The following is a 12,624-nucleotide window of genomic DNA, read 5'->3' as shown; positions in this document are numbered from 1 at the left end:
GGGCCGCACCTGCCCGCGGCAGCACCGGCCGGGCGCAGCGTGGGAATCCGTCTAAAATGCAGAAAAAATGGAGAAAAAAAACCAGCCGGAAAGAGGAGGAGGAACCCGGCGCGTTGCTGTCCAGCCCGGTGCCCGCCCGCTGTCCTTGCAGGGAGCTGGCTGGGAGGAGCAGAGGTCCCGGGCTGGGCGGGCAGCCCCCTCGCTGCTGGCCCCAGGTCAAACTGCAGGAGCCGTCGGTGAAGGACGGGCTGTACTGAACAGCGGCCGGCGCTGCCCCCAGTACTCAGAAAACTGCCCCGCCCGCGGCCACGCGGGCCAGAAATGCGCTCCTTGTTAATGACGCTAATTGTGAAGGTAATTGGTGTCTGAAGTTGCAGCGGAAGAGTTCAAAGACGTGGGCACGTCTAACGCAGATAAGCTGATGAGATGGGCAGGACTGAGTCAGCATGAGGATGGTGGGACTGGGGTGACGCAGCTGCTGGCATTCTCCTAGGGTCAGAGAACTTGCAGCCCAGCAGTCTGTATGGGTACGATGGACGAAATCAAGCTTGAACCATCACTGAAACATCTCCACAGTCAGGAGGACTGCAGAGGAGGCTTCCAGAGTCCCCTTTCCCCGGCCATTCTGCTCCAGGCGGGGCTGGCCCTGACAATGGCTCAGCCTCGTCACTGGATGGCCACTGCAGTGCAGGGGCTGCTGGGTTCCAGGCTTGGACTGGCAGCAGGACAGACATCCCTGGATCCAGGCTGCTGTTCTCAGAGAGACAAAACCCTCTGCTCTGAGTCAACTGCCAGGAAGGTCACTGGCAGTGGGTGAGCACAGAAATCCTTTGTGCTGCTGCTGCGGAGGGCAGAGGGGGTTGCAGCCTAAGACTTAACAGCTTGTTCTGCCTGCCTGTGAGTCTGCTCTCCTGTGTCCTGGGTGCATCAGAGGTGTGGGGAACTGCACCAGGGCACTATCCCAGTGATGCTTCTCTGAAGATGTCCTGGTTTGAGAGGAAGTGAGTTTTTTGGGATGCTGTGATCAACTGAGGTTTCAACTGTGTTTACAGGGGAAAGCCTATGGTACTAGAGGGACTCCTCCCTCCTTGATGAACTGAGAATTGATTATCTAAAGGGTGGTGATGGACTGAGAGTTGGTGATCTGAGGGGTGGATGTATTGGAAATTTAGTTGGGGGAGGAGGAATGTTTTTTGGAAGGTTTTCATTCCGAGTTCTCTGTGTGTTTCTCTTTATATATAGTTGTAGGTTAATAAAGTGTTTTCTTCTTTATTCCTAAGCTGGAGCCTGCTTTGCTCTATTCTTGGTCACATCTCACAGCAGACACCAAGGAGCATATATTTTCATGGGGGTGCTGGCATTGTGCCAGCGTCAAACCGTGACAGAAGAACAGCATCCCTGTCCTCCTGCTGGCTGTGAATCCTCAAGCAGCCAGAGGCCAGCCACAGGTCACTCACTCCCTCCCATGCCAGGGACACCTTTGCAGTTGAGTTCCCTTATGGTTCTCCTTGCCAACAGCCCTAAACATGTCCCCTGAAGCAGAGGATGTCCCACAGTTGTCACGCAGATGTAAACTGTTCATACCCTCTGGGATACAGTGTCCCTTGAGCTTTGCCAGGTCTCCAAAGGAAAACTGTTGATGGTCAAGGACACCCTGGACAGATGGCAGCCTCAGGAGTTTTGCAAAGGCAGTAGCATAATAGCACTGGGTTGTCTGTCACCAGCTTGCCTCGGGGTCCCAGCTGGGTTGGCCATGCTGGCACATGTGGCAGCATGCAGCTGGGGATGTGCAAGGATGAGGAGAGGGGACAGAAGGGCAGGGCAGTTCCCTAATCTGGGGCAGAAAGGCATCACCCCTTCAAAAGGGCACTGGGCACCCTGTGGGATGCCACAATGGGCAGCACCAGGGCTTTTAGGGGCTCCAGCACAGGGTCTGGAGCACGGTGCTGGACAGGGTGACGTGTGCCCGTGGCACTGGAGCTGTGAATGTCTCCTGTGGGGAGAAGGGCAGAGCCCCACACTCAGCTTCCTCACAGCCTGTGCCCCTGCCTGCCCCGGCTCCCCTGGCTCGGGGCCTCGGCCCTGGCTCCAGTGTCTGCATGCTGCCTGGAGGCAATTCAGCCCCCCCACTCCGTTCCTGGTTTCCATGGCAACTCCAGTTGAAATTACATTAAAAAGAAATGAAACCAGCAGCTTTTCTCTTTGGCAAATAGGGGGAGGGGACCTCAGCTGGGAAAGGCTGGGGAAGGGGTTTGAAGTTCGGAGGGAGGGGGCTGTGAGACAGATGCATTCCCACTTGGGGTCCCAGTGCTGGGGGCAGCAGGGCTGGGGAGATGTGGGGACATGGTGGCACACGGTGTTGGCAGTCCTGGATGCTATGGTGCCAGCTTGCATGTGGGGGTCCAGCACCCTGACATGGGGGGTGATCCCAGGCTCCTCCTGCTGCCTCTGTAGGGGGGTACCAGGGACATGAGGACCAGCACAGGGCACCCCACCCACCCAGCCCGGTAGTCCCAGGGCCCTGCATGCTCCAAGAAGAGGCGAGACACACCGCTATTAAAAATATCACTTCTGTTTTATTTGGAATTTGTTACTCTGCGCGGGTGACAGGGTATAAATACATTCTCCAACGAGCATCCTCACCCTCAGCCCTGCGCGGGGCGGGGGCTGGGCAGGGTGCGGGGCCGTTGCTGTTGTGCTGGCCCCGGGCAGCAGGGCCAGCCGGCACCGGTGCGTCACGGCCGCCAGCACGGGCAGCGTCTGCCAGCCGGACCGTCTTGCACAGGGACAAGATATGGTGTCCCCACAAGGACCTGTCCCTTTCTCCTGCCCCCCCAGGCCCCAGGTGCTAGTGCTCACCTTGGGGGGCTGAGACTGGGGTACCCCACGTGGGATCCCCTGCAGCTCCTTCTCCATGCCCGACCACACCAAAGCCACTTGCCTAGAGCCACGTGTGGCTCTGTGGCCAGAGCAGATGCCCCAGCCCCAGCACAGGTTGGCTCCCAGCCCCACATAGGCTGCATCACCCCCAGAGTCCCTACCCAGGCATCTGTTCCAGCTGCACATCCTGGGTGCTGGAGCTGGGGTCATCCCACCATGGGGTAGAGGCCCCAGTGGAAGCAACCTGGGAGGCAGAGTAGATGCTGGTGAGCAGCTCACCCTGCTCCTGTCACCCCTCTCCTGCCGCAGGCTGCAAACCACCCGCTCTGCTTTCGGGCAACAAGCACGGGCAGGGAGGGGACAGCACAGCCCTGGGGCAGTGGTGAAGGGATGTGGGATGCTCCTGGGGGAGCAGGGCAGGATGGGGAGCATGAGGGGCTGTCCTGGGTTCATGGGAGTGAACAGACAGTGCTCGGGGCAGGTGATGCCCACAGGGGCAGTGGGTGGCACTGGCCAGTGGTGGCGGTGAGGGACCGGGGCGGGGGTGCGCGCAGGCAGGCCGTTGGATAGGCTTTTTGGCTGAGATACGTGGGCACGGGTGACAGAGGAGGGAGAATATCAAAAAATACAAAAGAGCGCAGCCCCACAGTGCAGGAGGCACTGCCCTGCCTGGTGCCCACCCACGGCAGGCGGGCGCCATGGGGGGCCGGCACCGTGCGCACACGCTGGCTTCTAACTGGCTTTTTATTTTATATCAAGAACACTTGGTTTTAAAATCTTTACAAAGGACAAAACGCGGCGACTCCGTTAGTGTGTAAAGAACTAAAGATCTGCTTAAAAAACGTCTCTGCAAAGAGAAATGACTGACACAAAAGAGATTCTCTGCAGCGCAAAGAGGGGCAGAGGTGCCAAGTCTCCAGCCCAGGGCCCCGCTCCCAGGGTCCCTGAGCCCCAGCACCAGCCCCAGTGCCCGCATCCAGCACAAGGCCAGGTCCCTGGACTCTGCCCATTCCCTCTGCCTATAGCACCATGGCCTGGGGCCACTTCTCAGCACAGTGAAGGAGCCTTTTCCAGGGCTGCCAAGATGCCTGGGGATGTCTGGGCACCGGCTGAGAGGGATGCCCGGTCCCGCTCCTCGTCAGTCCCAGGGTGCTCGGTGGGCTCAGCACTGGGGATGTGATTGCCCCACTGGGAGGCACAGCCACGGCACCGGGAACCCCGTGGCCACTGACAGCGGGGTACCCCTGCCCACCTGCACGGGTGGGTTGTGCAGGACTACACCGTGTCCCTCCTGCAGCCCACTGGCGTCCCGGGGCAACCCACGGGGCCCTGAGGCCAGGAGAGTCAAAGCACTTCTCAAAAGTTAGATAGGAACAAAAGAAAGCGCCGGGGCCGCTCTGGGACCCCCACAGGTCTCTGGGCTGGGAGCTGCACCGTCCGTGGGCGCTGCCCCTCCGTCGGGGGCTCCGCGTGCCCCACCGGTCCCTCTGCCAGTGTCTGCTGCGTGTGTGTGCGTGCGTGCATGCGTGTGCGCCGGCGGCGGGCAGCTATACCCTGGTGGTGGAGTGTGAGTGCGGAAGCCCCGTGCTGTTGAAGCCGGCGGTGAAGGTGTTGTAGGGGTGCAGGGTCTGCAGCCCCACCAGCGAGTTGGGGATCATGGTGATGGTGTTGGGGGTCATAAGCGGGATGTCGTCCGGAGAGCGGCGCAAGGTGAGGGTGTAGTCGGGCAGAGCGGCCAGGCGCAGGGTGTCGTGGGATGGCACAGCTTCGCACTCGTGGTGCCCCTGGCTCACCTGCAAGGAGGGCATCTCCTCATCAGGCGCGTGGGCGATGTCGTTGGAGGCGCCGCGCTGCGGGCTGGGCTGCCGGTGCGTGTCCTGCCGGCGCTTGTCCTTGCGGTAGTAGAGGGCGGCGAAGGCCAGCACGTTGAGGAAGAGGAGGGAGGCGCCCACGGCGATGGTGACGCTCAGTTCAGTGGAGTAGTCGCGGGGGCTCTCGAGCAGCGTGCCCGCCTCTTGCTCCGGGCTCCACTTCTCCTTCCCGTTCTCGCTGTTGTAGGCGGGCGAGATGGCAGGGCGCTTGGTGGTCCAGATCTTGCTGTTGGGCCGGCGGGTGATGTGGGAGTTCTGTGTGGTGTCAGGTGGTGGCACTTTGGTGGTGGTGGAGGTGTAGTGGAACATATCGTGCAGGTTGTACAGGTGAGGAACCAGGTGCTTCCAGAAAGCCACCTTGGTGGCCCGGTAGTGGTCGCGTACCCGTGGCTTCAGCCCAATGTGCAGGTACAGCTGGTCACGGGGGTTGTACTTGGACCAGGCCACCTCCTCAAACCGGTTGGCCTTGGTGTGGATGAACTTGGTGTCCTGGGGGACAGGCTTGTTGGGGTCCCTGCGAAACACAGGCAGAACAGAACTAGCACTGGGAAAAGCCAAAGAAACAAAGAGGGAGATCTGGATGCAGAGACAGAAACTGAGGAGACCTTTGCCCAGTGGTGGCACAGAGTGAGCTGGCAACAGGTCTTGAATGACTGGGCAGCACCCAAGTCTCACCCAAGATAACCAGGGCCAACAAGCCTCCCCACCCCTGCGGCTTGGCTGGGTCCTGTCCCAGGGGCTGGCCATGATCTAAGCTTCTTGCTTTGTGGTTGATGCCATGGCCCCAGTGAAGGTGCAGCACACAGGGACCTCTGGGCACAGGGAGCTCAGTGTCCCACACCGGGCATGATTAACCTCCCCACCACAGCACAGCCCCAGGGAGTACAGCTGCAGTGAGTGCAGACCCCCAAGGCACAGCACCCATCCCCACTCACCCTGTCTTGGCAAAGTTGGTCCAGTAGGTCATCACCACAGCGCTGAGCATGACGTCGTTCTTGGAGAAGTTGCACGGGAAGAGGTCGGTGGCGCCCACCATGGGCACCCCGAACACGTAGGGGATCTCGTCGCCGTGCGCCGCGTCCGCCCACTCGGGCCGCGCGTCCGTCTGGCAGTGGTGGTAGAAGGTGGGGGGGGGGGGCCGTGGCGGGCGTGCAGGTCGGCTGTCACCACCGAGGGCTCTACCCACTGGTGGTCAGTGAAGAGGGCCACCAGAGTCTTGCGCCGCGTCTCGGGGTTGTCCCGGTCGGCCCAGTCCGTGTACATGAACTTGATGGTCTCCCTCAGGGTGTCCTTGCCCTCAGGGTAGCCGTACAGGTTGTCTACAAAGTTGGAGACTGAGTAGTCAAAGTCACTGCCTGAGACGCCGTCCTCGGGGTCCACCACACCCTCCACAAACTTCAGCCCTTCACCCTGGTTGACCCCCAGCATGATATCATAATTGAGGAACTCGCCCTGCTCCATCAGGATCTCTGGGTCATCCGGGATCACGTCCCCATCAATGACTGGCCCGAAGGCCACGTGGTAGCGGGCTGGCTGGATGTCCTGCTCTACCAGCTCCTTGGCACTCTTCTGCCTCAGGCAGTCCACCATGTCCACGGTGTCCAGCACGTTGCAGCCCACCTTGTCAGCCAGCATGCTGGTGTACTTCACAGGCTGGTAGTTCACTGCCCAGCTGGAGAGCGCGGAGCCGCTCTGGATGATGGCTCTCTGGAAGAGACCTGCAACACAGGCACAGAGTGGAGGGAGCTCTCAGCAGGGTTCCTGCATCCCAGTGCTGCACTGCAGGATGCAGCATGGAGAAGGCATTGATGCTCTTGTACTCCTGCAAGGAGCCAGCACCGCAGCCCACACCCAGCCTTGTCCCTGAGCTGTGCTGCCTGCTGAGCTGGGCTCACACAGGGGGCTCAGCTCAGGGCTGCCATGGGGATGGCGGGATGACAGCTGGGAATGCAAGTGGGTGCTCCTGGAAGCAACCAAGGGCTGCTGTGCTCCTTGAGGATCCCATTGCAGGGGGTGACCCAGCATCCCTGTCCTGGTGTGGGGAGAAGAGGGGCCACGGTTGCATCACAGCCTGGCCTTGCCAAGCAGCCTGTGCTACCCCAGCCACCCCAAGGATGTGCTACCTGGGCTCAGCACCATCCTCCAGCCCAGGCTGGCACCTGCTTCACTGAGGAGCTGTGGGCTGGCAGCAGTGGGAGGGTTAATGCCTGCTTGGGGACACTTAACCCTGCCGTGTCCCACCCCACCGCTTTGTCAGAGTCCCCCTCCACCCCCTCCCTGCTGCTTCCTGCCCAGCTGGGGCTGCTCAGTGCCAATCCGGCCCTGCAGGAGCACACTGCCAGATGCACAAAGAGGGCCTTTCTGCCACCAGGAACACAGAGGGAGTGGACTTTCGCCCTGGAAAACGAGGCCACAAAGGCCCTGGCCCAGGCAGAGAAATGCGTGGCTTCGCTCCAGTCCCATGTCAATGGTGCTTGTGCTCAGAATACAAAGGGTGGTGAGGAAGCAGAGCCTCTGGGCCGTGAAAGGCAGCCAGTCCAGGGTGCACCCAGGGGTCCCTGCTCTCTGACCAGCCCTCTTTGCACCCCAAATGCTGCCTGCATCCCTGCCAGACCCCAGCACTTGCTTTCCATGAGGGACTGTTCCAGGTGACCCCTGAACGGTGCTGGCACAGCAGTGTGGTGCCCATGGGGCTGCCCCTGGCACCCTGAAATGCAGAGAACCCCTGTGCAACCAGGGCTGTGCCACTCTGCAGGGAAGCAGAGCAGCACCTTCCTGCAACAGAAGCGTTCAGAGGCTCCTGGCTCCACGCCACCATGTCCATAGCTCTTGTCTGCACGCACAGTCCTCGCTCTGCCAAGTACCTGACGTACAGTCCCATGCACTGGGACAAAGACAAGTCACAAGCTCTGTTTGTCACCTCCTGGTGCCCTAGAAAGCCATACCCAGCCTACAGGCTGGAGACTGGCCATGGCTTTGCTTGCTCTGCGCCATCATCCACGTGCCAAGGAGCCAGGATGGGGTTTCCTGGCTCCCTGGAGATGCTGTCCCAGCAGCAGCTACTGCGCCCTGCCAGCAGCATCACTTCCCAGACAGGCCCACCAGGCTGGGCTCTGGCCCTGCCCACCACTGCCAGGGCAGCTGATGTCACTGTCAGCTGGGCATGTCCCTGATGGAGCCCCTCTGCCATGTCTCTGCATGGCCACAGCCTGACCCAGGACTCTGGGAGAGTCCTGACCCATCACATCCTCCTGCTCCATGCCAGTGCCTGACTGAAGCCTGACAAGCACCTCAGGGAGGCACCAGCACCCTGCACTCCACTCTGCAGCCTGCTGAGGCCCAGCAAGAAGGTGAAGTTCTGCCTTTCCTTCCTGTTCCATTCCATGGTGAGGGTCCCAACACACCCACACACCCAGCCTCCTGCAGGATTGGCTGCCACGGCATGGTGGAGTCAATGGTGGGGCCAGGGCTCTGCCAGAGGGTGGCTGGAGCTGCTGCCAGCTCCTCATTTCCTCTTTGCTTTGCCCAGTAGCTGAGAGTGGAAACACTTCTGGGGGTGTCTGGGCCAAGCCCTGCTCAAAGCAGGGTGCTGGGTGCCTTGTCCAACTGAGATCTGGAGGGCTGGCAGCAAAGGGCAGAAGCCCCCACAGAGAAGGAGATGGGGCAAAGGATGCACTTAAAGTTTGCCTGGCAGAGACTGCTCCTGCCCTGGTATGTCTGGCTGGGGAGAAAAACAGCACTTTGGTCACTGATGAGGAATCAGAGTGACCCTACAAGGCCTGAAGCTGGCAGGGAGCTGTGGATTTCCCCAGCAGCCAGACCCAACACGTGCTGTACCAAGCCTCCAGTGTCTGCCTCTTGCAGCACCTGGCAGAGCAGGCACAAATCAGCAGCTTCATTAATAGCTTGTGATCACTAGAAGTTTTATTTTGATGCAGTAAAAACAAACCCACCTGTTCTGCAGGCTGCAACTTAGCACTGCTCCCACGCAGTGCTCCAGAACCAGCTACCCATCCCTGGGGATGTGGGTGCTCTGGCACAGGGAATTTTTTGAGCTCATTTTACGGCCATTTGGCTTTATGAGACACTGGCTGCAGCACTGAGCACTCCCCTCCTGCCCCACAGCATTGACAGCCAGCAGCAGCTCCCCTGCCCCAGCAGTGAGGGCACCCAGCACCTCTGGGTGCAGGGGGCACGCCAGGGGCACTGGGGCTGCAAGGGGCAGCACAGGATTCACCATGCACATGCAGGGCATTAAGTGCAGCATCACCTGAGAAATGCACATACTGGCAGGACTATTTCTCATGGCTGGAAAGTCACAAGGAGCAGCCCCTCCAATCCGCCCTCAGCCTCTCTCCTTGCTGCTCCAGCCTCGACCCCTGCAAGAGGCTGGGGCCACGTGGGCAGCCAAGCACACACTCCTGCACTCCTGTGATGGAAAGGAGTACCCTTAGAAGCATTGAGAATGCATTACACATAGTGCTCCCTCTCCAGCCTTTCACACTCAATATGGGCAGAGAAAACACTTTTTCTTTCTGCAGGAGCTTTCAGCCTGTAAAAGACTCCCCATCATCAGCCATCAGCCCTGCTGAGGTTCTGGAGGTCTCCATTCCTGTGTGATTCCCAGGCTGTTGAGCAGGGCAGCAGCACTCCAGCTTCGAGTGCAATTTGCTGTGTGTCTCTGAAGGGCAGACTCACACCCGTGTCCACTGCTCACACGTGTCCTTTTCTCCTCAGCACCACACCTGGGGACACAGCACTGGAAGATGGCTGCACCCTCATATAAAGCCCATGAGCAGGTCCCTGGCAGGCTGCTCCCCTGTGGGCCATATCCAGCTCAGGCTTTGCTCCTAGAATTTCCTTTAGGAAATTTATCAAAAACACCTCCAGTCTCACAGTTAATTTTTCTCCCCCTCAGTGCTTGATGTAAATGTCTTTGCAGGTGGTTTACATGATTTGCTCTTATTCCAACACAGTCTTTTAGCATAAATAATTCCCTTCTTTATTTAGAGTAAACACTCTGCTATATTTACAGATATTAATCATATTACTTCCACCTGTGTTTTGCTAGGTGCAGCACTTCCAGTTCTGCCAGTCTCCCAGCACAGGGCCCTCCAGCCCTCCCCAGGCTCAGGAGGGATGTCTGGGGTGCTCTGCCTTCCCCTCTATTCCAGTATAGATACCTTTCCTTCCCCTCTATTCCAGTATAAATACCTTTGCTAGCACTGAGATCCCTGTTCCCAGTGCCCTGCATGATGCCCTGCACCCCCTCCACACCTGCACTAGGAACACCTGAGCACCAGGGCAGGACCCTTCCTGGCCCTGGAAGAAACCAAGGGCTGCTGTGCTCTCTGAGGATCCCGTTGCAGGGGATGACCCAGCATCCCTGTCCTGGTGTGGGGTCCCCACCTCTCCCCATGCCAAGGGGCTGGCCCTGGGCTGCAGCCTTGTGCATGGGAGCACCCACTCCATCCCTGGCTAAACGTGCTCTGCCACTGGCCTCCTTCTGCCCTTGATGGGAAAGTTTTGCCTCCCAGTCCTGGTCCAGGCTCTCACCAGTGAGTGGTTAGAAAGCAGCCCTGACTTTGCTGGGCTGGGCAGCAGCACCCGGGTGGGCTCCCCTCCATGGGTTAGCATGAGCAGGGCGAAGGCTGAGTAGAAGCTTAGGTGGAGGTAGGACATAAAGAAAGTTATAGGGTGGGAGCTATAATTTGTTGAGCCGAAATCAACCGTCTTAGTTGGACTAACTTTTTGTTATTCTGCTCATTCTAATCCACCTTGAATTCATTTGTACACCAGTCCTAAGGTAAGGAGGAAGATAAGTGAGGAGGTTCAGGTTAGGGTGGTGGTAGGAGATTGTGGTTGGGTGGCTCATGGTAGCAGGAGGAGTAGGGTGATTTCTAAGTCGAACAGGAGGAAGAGAGTGGCTACTAGGAAGAAGCGGATTGAGAAGGGGAGTTGAGCAGATCCCAGGGGATCGAATCCGCATTCGTATGGGGATAGTTTTTCTGAGTCGGGGGTTATTTGGGCAAGTCAAAAGTTTAATGCAGTTAGGAGGATGCTTAGGGTCAGTGATAGGGGCCAGTATGAATAGGATTATGTTTATTACTCTTCTCTGGGTTTAAACCAGATTCTGCAGCTGCAGCAGCCTCAGACAGGGCTGACACCTACCTTCGGAGTGGTGGGACAGGGTGAGCAGGCTGACACAGGAGGCGCCGATGCCCGAGCCGAACACGGTGATGCGCAGGGGGTCCCCCCCGAAGAAGGCGATGTTCTCGCTGACCCAGCGCAGCGCCTGGATCTGGTCCAGCAGCCCGTAATTGCCCTTGGCAGCCTGGTCCCCCGTGCTCAGGAACCCTGAGGGCCAAGGGGAGCCCGGTTAGGGATGAGGAAACAGGGAAAGTCCTGGTTTCCCACGCTCCTTCCCTATACCCAGGGCAGCGGACCCTGCGTTCTGTGGGACCCTATCCCACCACGAGAGTTTTGTGAGTTCTAAGGTGGAGCAGGGACACCACTGAGCTCCCCCACCGTCTGCAGAGCACAGAGGGGTGAAAGGCTGAGAGAGCAGCTGCAAACCTCGGGAAGCCTCTCTGGCCAACAAGCAGGGACAGTGTAAAGAGCACAAAGCTGTGTCCTACCCATCCCACCACCCGAGCTAGAACAGCTCAAGACATGTCACACAAGGCCCAAGAAAAGCTCAGAAAGCATCAGTGGCTGCAGGCAGGGTGAGTGTGAGCACAGCCAATGCTTTCCATGGACCAGTGTGGTCTGGGGGAGGCTCTGTAAGCGTCAGGAGGTGGGCTGGGCAGAGAGGAACCGACTGCAGCTTAAAACACAAAGGCTCTCAGTGGGGAATAAGGCGAGAAATGCTTTCAATAGCACAGGAAACACCCAAGATAAGTTATCACTCTTTCGTTTGCTTTGACTTTAAGCAGGAAGCCAAAACCTGAGGGGCCCGAGGTAAAATCCAGGCAGGTAACCCCAGCACACAGGGAGTGGCCCCCGGGCTGTGCTGGCACTTTGGAGGGGGTCTGGCTGGGTGTGGTGCACCACCTCAATGGAAATGATGAAGGCACCACTTAAGTCTAATGTCATATTGTGGCTCATGTGTCTTATCTTTGCGCCTATCCATTTTAGGACTTTTAACATTAAAAGGTTTTGAATAGGTTAACTACCATCTTCCACATGAAACTATGGGCTCTGGAAGCCATGAGAGGAATGTGCTGCCCCAGGTACCAGGCAGGAGCCCAAGGAGAGCACCAGGCTAGGCTGGATGGCCAGGAGAGAGCCAGCAGCCTGGCTGGGAAAGGAGCTGTCCCCGAACCTCGACACCCCTTGTTCTGTCGCTGCCAAGGGAAGCAGCAGTGGTGTTCCACACAAGGCTCCTGTGTCTCAGCCCCTGGGGGTTTCTGCTGCTTCAGGCAGGGGACTGCACTGCCTTTTGTCCCTATGTCCTCATTTTGCCTCTCTAAGTCACCAGTGCTTTTGGACACAGGACTGCCACCCTCCTCCGCATGGCACCTGACCCCTTCTGTGGTGCCCAGTGCAGACAGCCACGCCGTGGTGTGTTGCTGAGGGGGTCCCAGCAGCACAAGTGGCTTGGAGGCTGCCTGTGCCCAGGGAGGGAGAGCTGCCAGGTCCCCAGGACAGCCATGCAGCACCCGCTGGCACCTCACCCGTCTGAGCCCTCTCAGGAGGAGATGCTGGGTAAACACATTTATTATTCATTTAACCACAAACCAATATTTGCTTTCAGTTGAGCCAGTTCGTGTACACGAGCCGGGGGGGCCGGTGCCAGGGCCCAGGCCGGGCTGTGCCCGTGTGCTGGGGGCTGTGCCACGTGGCACCGCTGGGCTGCCAGGGCCAGGGCAGT

At 58.8% G+C, this 12,624-nt stretch overlaps 1 protein-coding gene across 1 annotated transcript in view; it reads right to left on the bottom strand.

Moving 5' to 3' along the window:
• Positions 1–4,270: 4,270 nt before the first annotated feature.
• Positions 4,271–12,624, bottom strand: part of NLGN3 (neuroligin 3) — a 38,122-nt gene continuing 29,768 nt past the window's right edge. The window contains 4 exon segments of the mRNA XM_014306582.2: positions 4,271–5,265; positions 5,687–5,879; positions 5,882–6,469; positions 10,923–11,108. Of these exon segments, the coding sequence (XP_014162057.1) occupies positions 4,428–5,265; positions 5,687–5,879; positions 5,882–6,469; positions 10,923–11,108 (1,805 nt within the window). The 3' untranslated portion in view covers positions 4,271–4,427.

The sequence above is a fragment of the Geospiza fortis genome, unplaced genomic scaffold (genome assembly GCF_000277835.1).
Source record: "Geospiza fortis unplaced genomic scaffold, GeoFor_1.0 scaffold157, whole genome shotgun sequence".
Classification (NCBI taxonomy): domain Eukaryota; kingdom Metazoa; phylum Chordata; class Aves; order Passeriformes; family Thraupidae; genus Geospiza; species Geospiza fortis.
This window is presented reverse-complemented; position numbering and strand designations above follow the sequence as displayed.